Source organism: Myotis lucifugus, unplaced genomic scaffold (assembly GCF_000147115.1).
Source record: "Myotis lucifugus unplaced genomic scaffold, Myoluc2.0 scaffold_80, whole genome shotgun sequence".
Lineage (NCBI taxonomy): Eukaryota > Metazoa > Chordata > Mammalia > Chiroptera > Vespertilionidae > Myotis > Myotis lucifugus.
The window spans coordinates 2,544,406-2,557,533 of NW_005871128.1; the positions used below are offsets into that span (position 1 = coordinate 2,544,406).

Below are 13,128 nucleotides of genomic sequence, written 5' to 3' on the forward strand. Positions count from 1 at the left end.
TCTACTTATTTCGAGGAATCGACCTGAGAATATTCGGAACTACGCTATATCTTCCTAACATGCAATAATCTCATGAACACACCCACTCTTATAAAAAGGTAAGCAATACTCTCTCCCTAAATGACTCGAGTCCACAACAATGTACGCAACGCCTTCCATCATTAATCTAAGCGAAAAGCTCACATGAGTTTAACTCATCTTCGCCAGATTACAAGCGAATGCATCTACGAGACCCCATGTGCCTCATGTACAACCCATGGTTGTATTCTATAATTTCATTTCTGGTTCCATTGCTGTTTCCTATTGACATAAGAACCTCTAAAACAATGATAGCGATAATATGTAAAACAAGAAAAAAGGTGACATGCAAACTCATTTTTTTGGTTGATTTTTCTTTGTTAAATGTCATTTAAATATATAAAATAAATATCAAAAATATAAATGGTTGTTTTGTATGGGGCCGCCGCACCCTGTCACACACAGAGCCGCAGGGCAATCAGGGGATTGGGGAGCTCCCCCCTATCAGGCACAGAGCAGGGCAGATAGGGAGGTTGTGGCCCCGCCCCCTGTCACACACAGAGCCGCAGGGCGATCAGGGGATTGGGGAGCTCCCCCCTGTCACACACAGAGCCGCAGGGCAATCAGGGGATTTGGGCGCTGCCCCCTGTCACGCTGATCCTGGTGGCGGGAGCCTCGCTGCTCCGCTGATCCCGGTGCCGGGAGGCATATTACCCTTTTACTATATAGGATAAAGGCCTGGTGCATGAGTAGGGGCTGGCTGGTTTGCCCTGAAGGGTGTCCTGGATCAGGGTGGGGGTCCCCACTGGGGTGCCTGGCCAGTCTGGGTGAGGGGCTGAGGGCTGTTTTCCGGAAGCGAGTGACTGAAGCTTCCAACTGCTCTTTGTTTTCTTTTTTTTTTTTTTTATTCTGGGCCAGCTTTAGCTCTGAGGCCTCGCTGCTGAAAACATCGATACAATGTTGCTAAAGCCCGGCTGAATGAAAGCCGGTTTCTGGGGTTTTGTTTAGCTTCTTATTTGCAACATAGTACATATTTGCTTAGAGTTGCAGCTGAGAGGCCGGCAAGTGAGGCAGGGAACGTTGGAGTCCTCCTTCACTGCAGCAGGCAAGCCTCATGTTCGCTTCCAGCTGCCTGGCTGCCGGCCGCCATCTTGGCTGACAGTTAATTTGCATATACTCACTGATTAGCCAATGAAAAGGGTAGCGGTCGTACGCTAATTACCATGTTTCTCTTTTATTAGTGTAGATAAGCATGAACTCAAGAGCCAGAGTGCCTAGGTCTGAATCCCAAGTTGGCCCTTTGCTGGCTGTGTGACTTTTAGCAAGGGTTACTCTGTGTCTCAGTTTCTTTCTGTTAACTGGGGGTGACAACATTCCCTTAGGGCTGTGGTGAGGATTAAATGAATTAATATATGTAAACTGCTTAGGATAGAGCCTGGGACTTAGTAAGTGCTAGGTAAGTGTTAACTTGGACTTAGTTGTTACTAATTCTCAGCAGAAAAGTGTTTTTACCATTCCTAAATTGGCCACTGTTAAACAGAGCTACTCACTAGAGTAACTAGACTAGGAGACTATAATTTGGAAATTTGTGAGCTCTAAGCCTGAACTAAACCTTTGTCTTATTATTACTCATCAGTTCTCTATATACACAAACTTGGTCACCTACCTGTAAATTCTACATATCAGAGCTCACTATCTGCTAGATTACTGGCACAAACCAAAGACATATTACAGCTATGTAATATGTGCCTGCGTGTGCACACCAAGCTTAGAGGGGAGATCTCTGAGTGGTGGGAATGTCATGTTTTTACTTTTACTCGTCTGTATTTTCTAATTTTCTGCCACACACCTATATTGCTTCTGTAATAATAAAAGGTTATTTTTAAATGTGGAAATGAAAGAAACTCATATTTTTCTAAGGAAAAAAATCCCACAGATTCCATACCTGTATTTATGAATGATGGCATTAAACAGCTTTCCATCTCTCCAGCAGGTAGTGAAATTTTCGCACCGTATGCCAGCATAACCCTCTGTTGCCTGCTGTGTCCAGAGCAGCAATCTCTCTTTCGCAGACATATCCTCTGACTCTCCAGTAACATGGATATCAGATATCTAAACACAAAGGAAAGTGTTCAATCATTAGGAAAAAGGGAAGCTAACTCAGATAAAGAACCTACTATGTACCAAGCACTGTGCTAGTGCTGTTTTACTTAATCCTCATAACTCTCACTTGTAAGCTAGGTCTATTTCCCCCATTTATATCTAGGGAAACTGGGTTTCAAAGAATTTAATAAACTGAAAAAGTTGGATTAAACCTAAGCATCTAGTTTTTTTTGTTATACCCAAATGTCACAACATTAAAAAGAAATCTACATTCCTCTTGATTAATCAGATCTGTTAAAACAACTCAAGCAAATGTTTTTCCAAGTTTAAAGGGATCAAAAGTAAAACGTACAAATAATCTACATTACCACCTGCAGCGCAGAATTTGATCCAACAGATATTGTGCAAAGATGGCTAAACAGTACCCTCTCCAATGAACTACATTACATAACAACTTGGCCTAAAGGTTCTTTCATTATAGTATGAGTCCTTGCTCAGCCTACTCAACATGAAACCTTTAACACCTGATGTTTTTTTACCTATACTTTTTTGTTTTCATTCAATTTTCTAAAATTCTCTTCCATTAAATAATAAAAAACAGGTCACCAGCTCACATGACTTCTATTTTCTTAAGGACCTCTTTGTAAGGTTCCTCCTTAATCTGCTGATAATGACATTAAGGCACCAAGAGACTTTAGCAGGGGTCACACAGTAATTCCAAAGCTGGGATTAACATCAACAAACAACTGTTCCCTCATCCAGTGCAGGACACAAAGCCAAGGGGTCAGGAAGACAGGCCAGCAAGCCAGGATCAGGACGAGCAAATAAGAGACTGGAAACAAGACATAGGGAGGTACAAGTCACTTAGCAACAGGAGGAAAAAAAAAAATCACTAGAGTCACAAGATTGGCTTCTATCCTGGCCACCAGTCCCATGGCTTAGAATAATTCATTTCATGTCTGTGAGTCAGCTTCTTCATCTATAAATGAGGAAGTAGGAGGTAGAAGCAGATAATATTTAAGATTTTTTCAGTGTAAAGTGTTACTATGAGATTATAAATACAACACAGAAGTCAGAGGTCAAAATAGGCACAATCGAGCAACTGAAAGGAGAGAATTTGAAAAAAACACACACAAAAGACTAAAGAAAGCCTTTAGTCCCGTGGCAATGCCAAGCTCCAACAGGAAGCCCTTTATTTCTCCCAGCTGCCACAAGAGCCAGAGGCGTGACCAACCCAGGGACCTAGGGCAAGCAGGCTGCAGCAGTTGAAGGCCACAGTCGGCTTGGCAGCCCCTACCACCAGGACTTGGAGATGACAGCCGCACTGTCTTTCTCCAGCACTCAGCAGAGGCAGCTACGCCCCGTGGAGCTCCACTCACAGCCACAGCAGAGACGTGCTCCTGGACAAGTGGCAGGAGTTTCATCATCTTTCCTAGGAGTCTGTGTTAACATCAGTAGCATGGAAAAGAACTAGGTTCGTGAACACATTATATAGGATATATAGAAGGAATGTCTTTTCTTTTTTTCTAGTTTATTTTCTAAAGAAGGAGGAAGGAAAAGCGAGAGAGAAGAGAGGCGGGGGCCAGAGAGAGAAACAGAGACAGAGAAACACTGATGTAAGACAAACATTGATGTGAGAAACATCGGTGAGTCGCATCCCATAATGCACCCCAACCAGGGATCGAACCCACAACCTAGGCATGTGCTCGGACCAGGAATCAAACCCATGATTTCCTGGTGCACGGGATGATGCTCCAACCAACTGAGCCACACCACCAGGGCTCTGTCTTTTTTTCTAATGTGGACAAAAAGAACTCAAAAAGTCACCGATATTTTTCTGCCCAACATCCAACTGATATTCTGGATTAAAATTATGCTAGGAACCTTTCAAGCACATTGTGTAAGATTAAATCCCACCTCCACCACTTACATGTTCAAATGACTTAGTTGCTTCTGAAAGAATCATGGTAATAATTATTACACTGTGTTGTGAGAATTCAACAAGTGAGCACAGTGTAATGCCTGGCGTGTAGTAAGTGCAGGCTCGACATGTCAGCTATTTTACTGTTTTGATTATTAGTCTTTATGACAAAGGGAGAAGCACAACATTGGCTCTGTTGTTCTCCCAATTCTCTCCAAGATAAAGCTTTTAAATTTGCTGCATCAAAATAATCAAAATCTATAAACAGGAGGGCTCAGGGAAACTAACCTAGGAAACTGCAAATGAAAAAGTCGAGGCTCTAGGTAAAATTCCACAAGTCCCTCTTAACCTTTGCAAGTTATAAAATCACTGCCTTGGGGAACCTTGCAATGCAGAGCTACCTGGGTGGTATTTATGGCTATATAAAGAAAAAGGAGATAGCTGGGAAGGGGGAGGCTATTTCCTCCTGGGTAGAACATTCCATGCCAGTTCAGTCACTAAAGTAATTACCTAGTAACAAGGGAAGTTGGTAAATTCCAACTGCAAGGTACCAATTTACGTTTAATAGATTCAAGCCCTAAACAGCATTTTACTGGAGGAACGATATCAAAGGAGGAAACGTTTAGAAGTCTGAAAATAGTCTGAATACAAACCAAGAGAAAATCACATATTCTTATTAAATAAGCTGCTAATAGATGGATTTCGGATTGTTACACACACACAAATTTAGTGTTAGACATGCATACACTATTTAAAAGGCTATACTTTAAAAATGCCTATTTAAGCACGTTAGGAACCAAACTTTAATATATCAAAGACTACTAACACTCACACATTTTCATATTCTCCTGTTATATCCAATTAGCTTAAGATTATCCCCACGTGGAGATGTAAGGTATTTTTTATTTTTTTCCTTTTTATTGAATGTATGGGGGTGACACTGGTTAACGAAATTATACAGGTTTCAGGTGCACAATTCTGTATACTGTATTGTGTGTTCACCACCTCCAGGTCGAGTCTTCTTCCATCTCCATTTACACTCTGATACCCTCCTCCGCCTCTCCTCTCCCCACAACAGTCACCACACTGTTATGCCTGTCCATGAGTTTTTTCTCTCTTTTTTCTTTTTTGCTCAATCCCTCCACTCTCCCACCCAACCCCTCCCCCAACAAATATACTGTACCATTAGCCACTATCTATGGGACTAAATCAAACTGTTTGCGACACCATGCAGCCAAAAAAATAACAAATGCTAAAGATTGTAAATCTGCTCTTGTTATTCATGACCCTTGATATAAAATCAGCAAGACAGCCCGAATCCTCCAGCAATAGCAGGTCAGGTTGGGCCCTAGGAAGTAGTCAAGACTCCTTCCGTCAAGTCCTGGAGGCACTACAGTGATGACGAGAGAGAGGATTTCAATTCATGCTGCCTGGGTTCATATCCCATTGGCCAACAGTTAACAATTTTTTTAATTTCATTTTTCAATTACAGTTGACATTCAATATTACTTTGTATTACTTTCAGGTGTACAGCATAGCAGTTAGACAGTCATATACTTGTCAAAGTGGCCCACCCAATAGTCCTTATGCAATACTTTACATCCCCATGATTATTTTGTCACTACCAATTTGTAACTTCTTAATCCCTTTACCTTTCTATCAAGCCCCCAAATCCACTCTCCTCTGTCAGCCATCCATCTGTTCTCTGTATCTATGAGTCTGTTTCTATTTTGCTTGTTTGTTTATTTCGTTCATTAGATTCCAGATGTAAGTGAAACCACATGGTATTTGTCTTTCTCTGTCTGACTGATTTCATTTAGGAAATAATACCCCCTAGGTCAGCCGTGGACAAACTACGGCCCGCGGGTCCGGCCCGTTTGAAATGAATAAAACTAAAAAAAAAAAAAGACCGTACCCTTTTATGTAATGATGTTTACTTTGAATTTATATTAGTTCACACAAACACTCCATCCATGCTTTTGTTCCGGCCCTCCGGTCCAGTTTAAGAACCCATTGTGGCCCTTGAGTCAAAAAGTTTGCCCACCCCTGCCCTAGGTCCATCCATATGCAAATGGTAATTTCATTCTTTTTACGGCCAAGTAATACTCCAGTGTATATGTGTATCACATCTTCTTAATCCACTTGTCTATTGATGGGCACTTGAGTTGCTTCCATATCTTGGCTATTGTAAATAACTCTGCAATGAACACAGAGGTGCACATATTCTTTCAAATTAGTGTTTTGGGTTTCTTTGGAAATATAGCCAGAAGTGGAATCACTGGGTCATAAGGCAGTTCCCTTTTTAATTTTTTGAGGTATCGCCATACTGCTTTCCATAGTGACTGCACCAATCTACATTCCCACCAACAGTGGATGAGGGTTCCCTTTTCTCCATATCCTAGTCAACACTTGTTGTTTGTTGATTTATGGATGACAGCCATTCTGACAGGTATGAGGTGATATCTCACTGTGGTTTTAATTTGCATTTCTCTGATGATTACTGACATTGAGCATCTTTTCAGATGTCTACTAAGGGCTCAGTGCATGAATTTGTGCACCTTGAAAGGAACTGTGGGCCACGAGGCTGCAGTGGGCACAGGGGCGGGTCTCAGCCCATTCTCCGAGCCCCCACCTAGCTTCTCCCGCTGCAGCCCTCGTTCCCTTGTTTGCCAGCAGCCCCGCTCCTGCTGCCACTGCTCCCATGCAGTGATGGCGCCGGCCCCACTCGCACCTGCTGACGGTGCAGAGCAATTGTGGCAGGTGCCAGCAGCAGGTGCTAGTGGCAGCTGCTGGCCCCAATCACCCCTCAGAAGCAGGGGGAGGTGGAGAAGCCCTCAGGGGCAATCGGGGCCGGCAGCTGCCACTTGCACCTGCTGATGGCGCCAAGCAATCGGGGCCGGTGCCAGGCGCCGGCAGTGGGTGCGAGCAGGCCTGGCACCAGCAGCAGGTGCGAGGGTGCGCAGGAACAAAGAATTTTCAGTAACCACCAGAGGCTCGCCCCGATGACAGTGACCAGTGCTCTGCCTTGATCTGTCCCCCTCACCCCACCCCCGCTCACCTGCTCCACCATCCCACCCCCCCTGGTGGTCAGTGCACGTCATAGCAACCAGTTGTTCGGTTGTACTTCCGTTCAGTCTATTTGCATATTAGCGTTATATATATAGATTGGTCACCTGCATGTCATCTTTGAAGAAGTATCTATTCAGTTCTGCCCACTATTTAATTGGATTATTTTGTGTGTTTTTATGTTGAGTTGTATGAGTTCTTTATAAATTTTGAATATTAACCCCTTTTGTGAGATGTATCATTGGCAAATATCTTCCCCCATTCAGTAGGTTATCTTTCTGTTTTGTTAATGGTTTCCTTTGCTGTGCAAAACCTTTTTAATTTTATGTAATCCCATTTCTTTATGTTTTCTTTTGTTTCCCTTGCCCAAGAAGATATAGCAAAAAAAAATATTGCTAAGAGAAATGTTAGAGTTTTTACTGCCTATGTTTTCTTCTAGGACTTTATGGTTTTGAGTTTTACATTTAAGTCTTTATCCATTTTGAGTTTATTCTTGCATATGGTGTAAGAAGGTAGTCTAGTTTCATTTATTTGCATGTATCTGTCCAATTTTTCCAATACAATGTATTGAATAGACTGTCTTTACCCCACTGTACGTTCTTGCCTCCCTTGTCATATATTAATTGGCCATATAGGTGTGGGTTTATTTCTGAGGGATCTCTATTCTGTTCCATTGATCTGTGTTTATTTTTGTCAGTACCATGTTGTTTTGATACTATAGCCTTGTAGTATAGTTTTATATCAGGTAGTGTGATATATCTTCTTTGTTCTTCTTTCTCAAGATTTCTGTGGCTATACAAGATCTTTTGTGGTTCCAGATTCATTTTTGGATTATTTGCTCTAGTTCTGTGAAAAACGTCATTGGTATTTTGATAGGAATTATATTGAATCTATAGATTGCTTTGGGGAGTATGGGCATTTTAACTATATTAATTCTTCCTATCCATGGGCATAGTATATGCCTCCATTTATTTGTATCTTCCATTACTTTCTTCAATGTCTTATAATTTTCCAAGTTACAGGTATTTTGCCTACTTAGGTAAATTTATTCCTAGGAATTTTATTTTTTTGATGCAATTGTAAATGGATTGTATTCTTAGTTTCTCTTTCTGACAGTTCAACATTGGTGTATAAAAATGCCACCGATTTCTGAATATTTATTTTGTATCTTACTACTTTACTGAATTCATTGATCAGTTCTGGTATTTTTTTTTAATGGAATCTTTAGAGTTATCTCTATCTAGTATCCTGTCCTCTACAAGTAGTGACAGTTTTACTTCTTTCTTTCCAATTAGGATTATGATCCAGAGCTATTCACATATTCTCTCTAAAATCCATTTCCTCATTTTAAAAATTCAAATGATGACATATAATTTCTACTCCTTGAGTGGTTCTAAAGATTGGATGGAATAATCCACATCAAGTGTTAACACGGTGCCTGGATTGTAGAAAACTATAAATGTTAGCTTCTCCCACCACAATTTTATTTGTAGTATTTGCTGCTTAAAGCTTCTCACCAGCAATCTGTCAGCTAGCATCAAAAACAAACAAAATACTTTATACCAGAGTTCCTTTTGGAAACTTGAAGCCCTCATGCCTCACATCCAGGTCACTGTTGACTACCACCCCTTCCTGTAACTGAGCCTCTCATGCCCTTATGACACCTCTGTTTCATCTCTCCTGACCCAGCTGGCCACCATTCCTAAACTTCCCAGAAATATTATTCCATGGAACACAGTCTCTTACACCTTCAATACCTTACACTGTTTCTGTCTTTTTACTAACCTACAGGTCTCTGCCACTATATTAACTCAAGTCTCAGGCACTACAAGCAGAGCGAATGTATTCTAACTCCCTAATGAGGCAAAGCCAATAGTTTTCATTAGCCATGCATGTGATGCCCTCATTTTTACACTGTAGGCCACTCTTGCACTACCACCTTCTTCCCCTCCTCAGGAATGATTCCCACATCCCAACAGTTTGGCACCTGGCTGAGTTTGTGCCTTTTTCCAGCTAGCACCTCGTCCTTACGTTCTTGATCTCCTCTCTACTTTAGCTGTTCACATACCACATCCTGGATCTCATCACCTTGAACCAGAACAAGTCCACCTCAGATATTTAATTTATGAGAGCAATTTTCCATTTTTCTAGCACTTTCATTCCCTAACTCTAGTTAAACCAATTATCTGGTTTTGCCAACATCTCAAGAGTCCTTGACTTTTTCAATTTTGTCCAATCTAGGGGCCCTCTTCTATCTTTACCTCCTTCTCTACCTGGTCTGCACCACATCCAACACGTCAATCAATATCCTCAACTCCCTCACACCTTTCCCTTACCCTGCAACCACCCAGCCAAACCTCAGCCCTTATCAAGTCAGCTCTATGTCTTCTCTACATTTGCCTTAAGCTTTAAGCTATAAAGATCTATTATAGAAAACCAGCCCTAACCGGTTTGGCTCAGTGGATGGAGCATCGGCCTGCGGACTCAAGGGTCCCAGGTTCGATTCCGGTCAAGGGCATGTACCTTGGTTGCGGGCACATCCCCAGTGGGGAGTGTGCAGGAGGCAGCTGATCGATGTTTCTCTCTCATCGATGTTTCTAACTCTCTATCCCTCTCCCTTCCTCTCTGTAAAAAATCAATAAAATATATTTTTAAAAAAAAAAGAAAAGAAAACCATACTATCATGTGAACCAAATGAATGCAAATTCAATTTCAACAGCATCTTTTAAGACCCAATTATGATAGGTCTAAAATGATTCTGGGCTCAGCAAAGCTTCTACCTTCTTCTAGAACTGAGTCTCACTCTTGGGAATATGAGGTTCATATGAACTATCATGTTTTAGTCTGCATCTCAGGAGCTTACATATAATCAAAATAATTATTTTGCCTTAGTATCTTTAACTTTTTAACTAAATAAGCAAATTCACTGATTGTTTTCTGGCTTATTTGCTTTAAATGTGAAATTTCAGAAATTATCACAGATTCTGCTAAAATAATATTTTATTATTTATTATTATCAGATACAATAAGTTCAAGTCCCACATGAAAATGGTACTGAATTGGTTAAAGCAAAGTACTGTAACAGAAAAACACCTAATCTTCATATACTTTTTGCTAATAGTTTTGGTCTCATGAATAGGCCAAATCTTTATTTCACTTGAATTACAGGGGGAATGTTATTTCTTCCCCATACAGCAGAACCCAGAATAGGGTGGTGCCAGTACATTGCTACAGCAAGAAAGGGTAACTTGCATTTTGCCAACTCTCTACTTATGTGTATTCACCTTCCTAGATAGTCGAAGCCTAAATTAGCAAGAAAAATCTTCAAGGTTTTTATGTCAAGGGCAAATATTTTCCAGAGCCCAGACACAAGCTGTTTACAGAAAACAGTTCTGGGCTATAAAAATACTCAACATTAGGCATTCTCAAAAACTGTCTGGTCATGTTAGGAAGCAGGTCCTCCAAATGTAATTCCAAGAATATTGTTCCCCCTGGTAATAAAATAAAATCTAACCATTTGGATAGGAGGTCCTCAACCCATTAAACTGGTGGCTATATTTTAGAAAAATTATATTGAGCCCTTTAGAGCATAACAAAAGAATCCAGATGCCCAATTATATAAAGTCATTTTTATAGTTCAGAATTCTGGGCCTTGAGAACAAAGAATTCTCCATTTCTGTTTTAATTTTTCACTCCAGATAAGCAAGGTCCAAAACTAAAATTAAAATTAAAAACAAAACAAGACACTGAAAACTTACCTCAGCCTGAAAAAAAGCAATGCCACCACCAACAAATAAACCCTCCAACTCTTTCATATATTCACCTCTCTTTTTCCCACAATGTCTCTACCATTACACACAACACTGGTATTTTACTATATACATATGTATTTCCCTTCTCCCTCCTGGGAGAGCTCAGAAAATGACCAATAATTGAAACCCTAATCATTGAACTAAAAGGATAAGGTAGAGGGTGTTGTGGGAGAGGCTCTCAGGTAGGATACAGGGGGAAATGACATCTTTTACAATGACTTTGTTAAAGACACAGTCATGATAGGCCTAGAATGACATCTGGGCCTAAGAGAGTATCTGAGATCCTCTGGAACTAAGCCCCAGTGCCTGGATTAGTAATAATCTCCTATCATTGCACCAAGTCTTGCTCTACTCTCACTTCCCAGTTCCGGTTTTTCTTTACTCCACAGCCACAGTAATTGAGTTCAGTCTTGGCTGATCTCCCCAGACTCAAGACATTCTCTTTCTATTTTATGATCAAATCATATAAACTTCAAACCTTGTGAACCACATGTTCCCTCTCTCCTAGCGTCTTCTGTTCTAGTTACTACTCCCCTTGGAACATTCTCCCCATACTCTGCCCAACATAGCATAGATTGGGTGCTCAAAACTATCTGTTAACTAAGAGGGGAGAGATACAGAGAGAGGGAGATGAGAAATACCTTTCATGTTTTCATGTGGTATGAATGAATTTTAACCTGTGGTGTAAACCTTGTCATCTTGGAAAAATAAAGGTTTCCAGTTAACCTCACTTTCCAATAATAACAGAACACCCTGACCACTACACAAAAGTGCCCAGAGGAGAGCACATACCCAGAGAGTACCCAATGAGAACCCAATATCAAGTAGTGAACCTAAGCTTCATCTGAATCATTTATCTAAAACAATTTTTATAAATCTGAGACAGTACAGAAGCTCAAAATGTATTTTCGATGAAAGAAGACCAGCCAACATGTCCCATCTCACATAGCACATTCTGATTCCATTCACAGCTTATTGCTAGGTGACCCACTTACTGCTAAATGAATTGCAACAGCCTCACTGTGTTGGTCAGCTGAGGCTGTAAATGTGAAAGTCCTGTGAGTGAAGTCAATGCCACCAGACAACTGGGCGACAGAAACACCCTATTTTTACAGATGTTGTCACGGTTCTGGTATGCGCTGACTACACAGGAACAGCCAATTTCCAACGTTGAGTCAGATAGTCCCTAAAATGTAATTCACATTTTTTTAAAAAATGTATGTATTTCATTATTCTACGTAAGGCAAGTAATAAAAATTTTATTTTTTTTAAAAAAAAAATTAAATACTTATAATGTATTGAAAAGATTTAAAAGTTTAAATCAAGTTTACTGTTTGAGTATGATGCTAATGGAAATAAGTCATGTGGAAAAGGACAAAAACCATATGACTTCACTCATATGTGGGAGGTAAAACAGAAAGCAACAAAAGAACAAACAAAACAAAAAGCCCAGCCCGCATGGCTCAGAGGTTGAGTAGTGACCTATGAACCAGGATGTCATGGTTCGACTCCTGGTCAGGGCACATGCCTGAGTTACAGGCTCATCCACAGTGTAGGGCATGCAGGAGGCAGCCAATCAATGATCCTCTCTCATCATTGATGTTTCTCTCTCCCTCTCTGTTCCTCTCTGAAATCAATAAAAATGTATTTTTTTAAAAACTTCATAGATAAGGACAACAGTAGGATGATGATTATCAGAAGGGAAGGGGTATGGAAAGAGAATGAGGAAGGTAAAGTGAGTCAAATATATGGTGATGAAAGGAGACTAGACTTCGGGTGGTGAGCACATGGTGTAATACACAGATGATGTATTATAAAATTGTAGCCAATATTACTGCAAATTTTTCATTTAATATATAAGTAAATAATGTATGTGTAACATTGGCAAAGGCAGTATCTCCAAAGTTAGGAGAACTAAGATATTAGTTTAGAGCAGGCTATAGATACAGTGAAGGATTAAGGAACCAAAGGAGCTCAAACCAAAAGAACACAAAGCCATTTGGTAAACTCCCTCATCCCACTGGTGAACAGCTTAGACTGAAAAAGGTGATGTGGTTTGTCCAGGGCATCATAGCACACTAGTAGGGGGCCTGGGGTATGGACTTAGGTCTCCGAATCCAAGTTCAGATTCTTCAGAAAAAGAAAATGGCTTCACACACATAGGCCACAAAAAGGCATCACCTGGCCTTGTCCCTGGCATTATGTTTT

At 40.6% G+C, this 13,128-nt stretch overlaps 1 protein-coding gene across 8 annotated transcripts in view; it reads right to left on the reverse strand.

The window, feature by feature from the left end:
• The window catches only part of DST (dystonin), a 421,009-nt gene that overhangs the window by 194,745 nt on the left and 213,136 nt on the right, over positions 1–13,128 (reverse strand). For all 8 annotated transcript variants that reach the window (XR_002829777.1, XM_023755570.1, XM_023755569.1 and 5 more), the window contains exon 9: positions 1,964–2,130. Coding sequence is in view for 7 of the 8 variants with exons in the window: in XM_023755570.1 (XP_023611338.1) it covers positions 1,964–2,130 (167 nt within the window). In the remaining variant the exon portion in view is untranslated. The remainder of the gene's footprint in view (positions 1–1,963; positions 2,131–13,128) is intronic.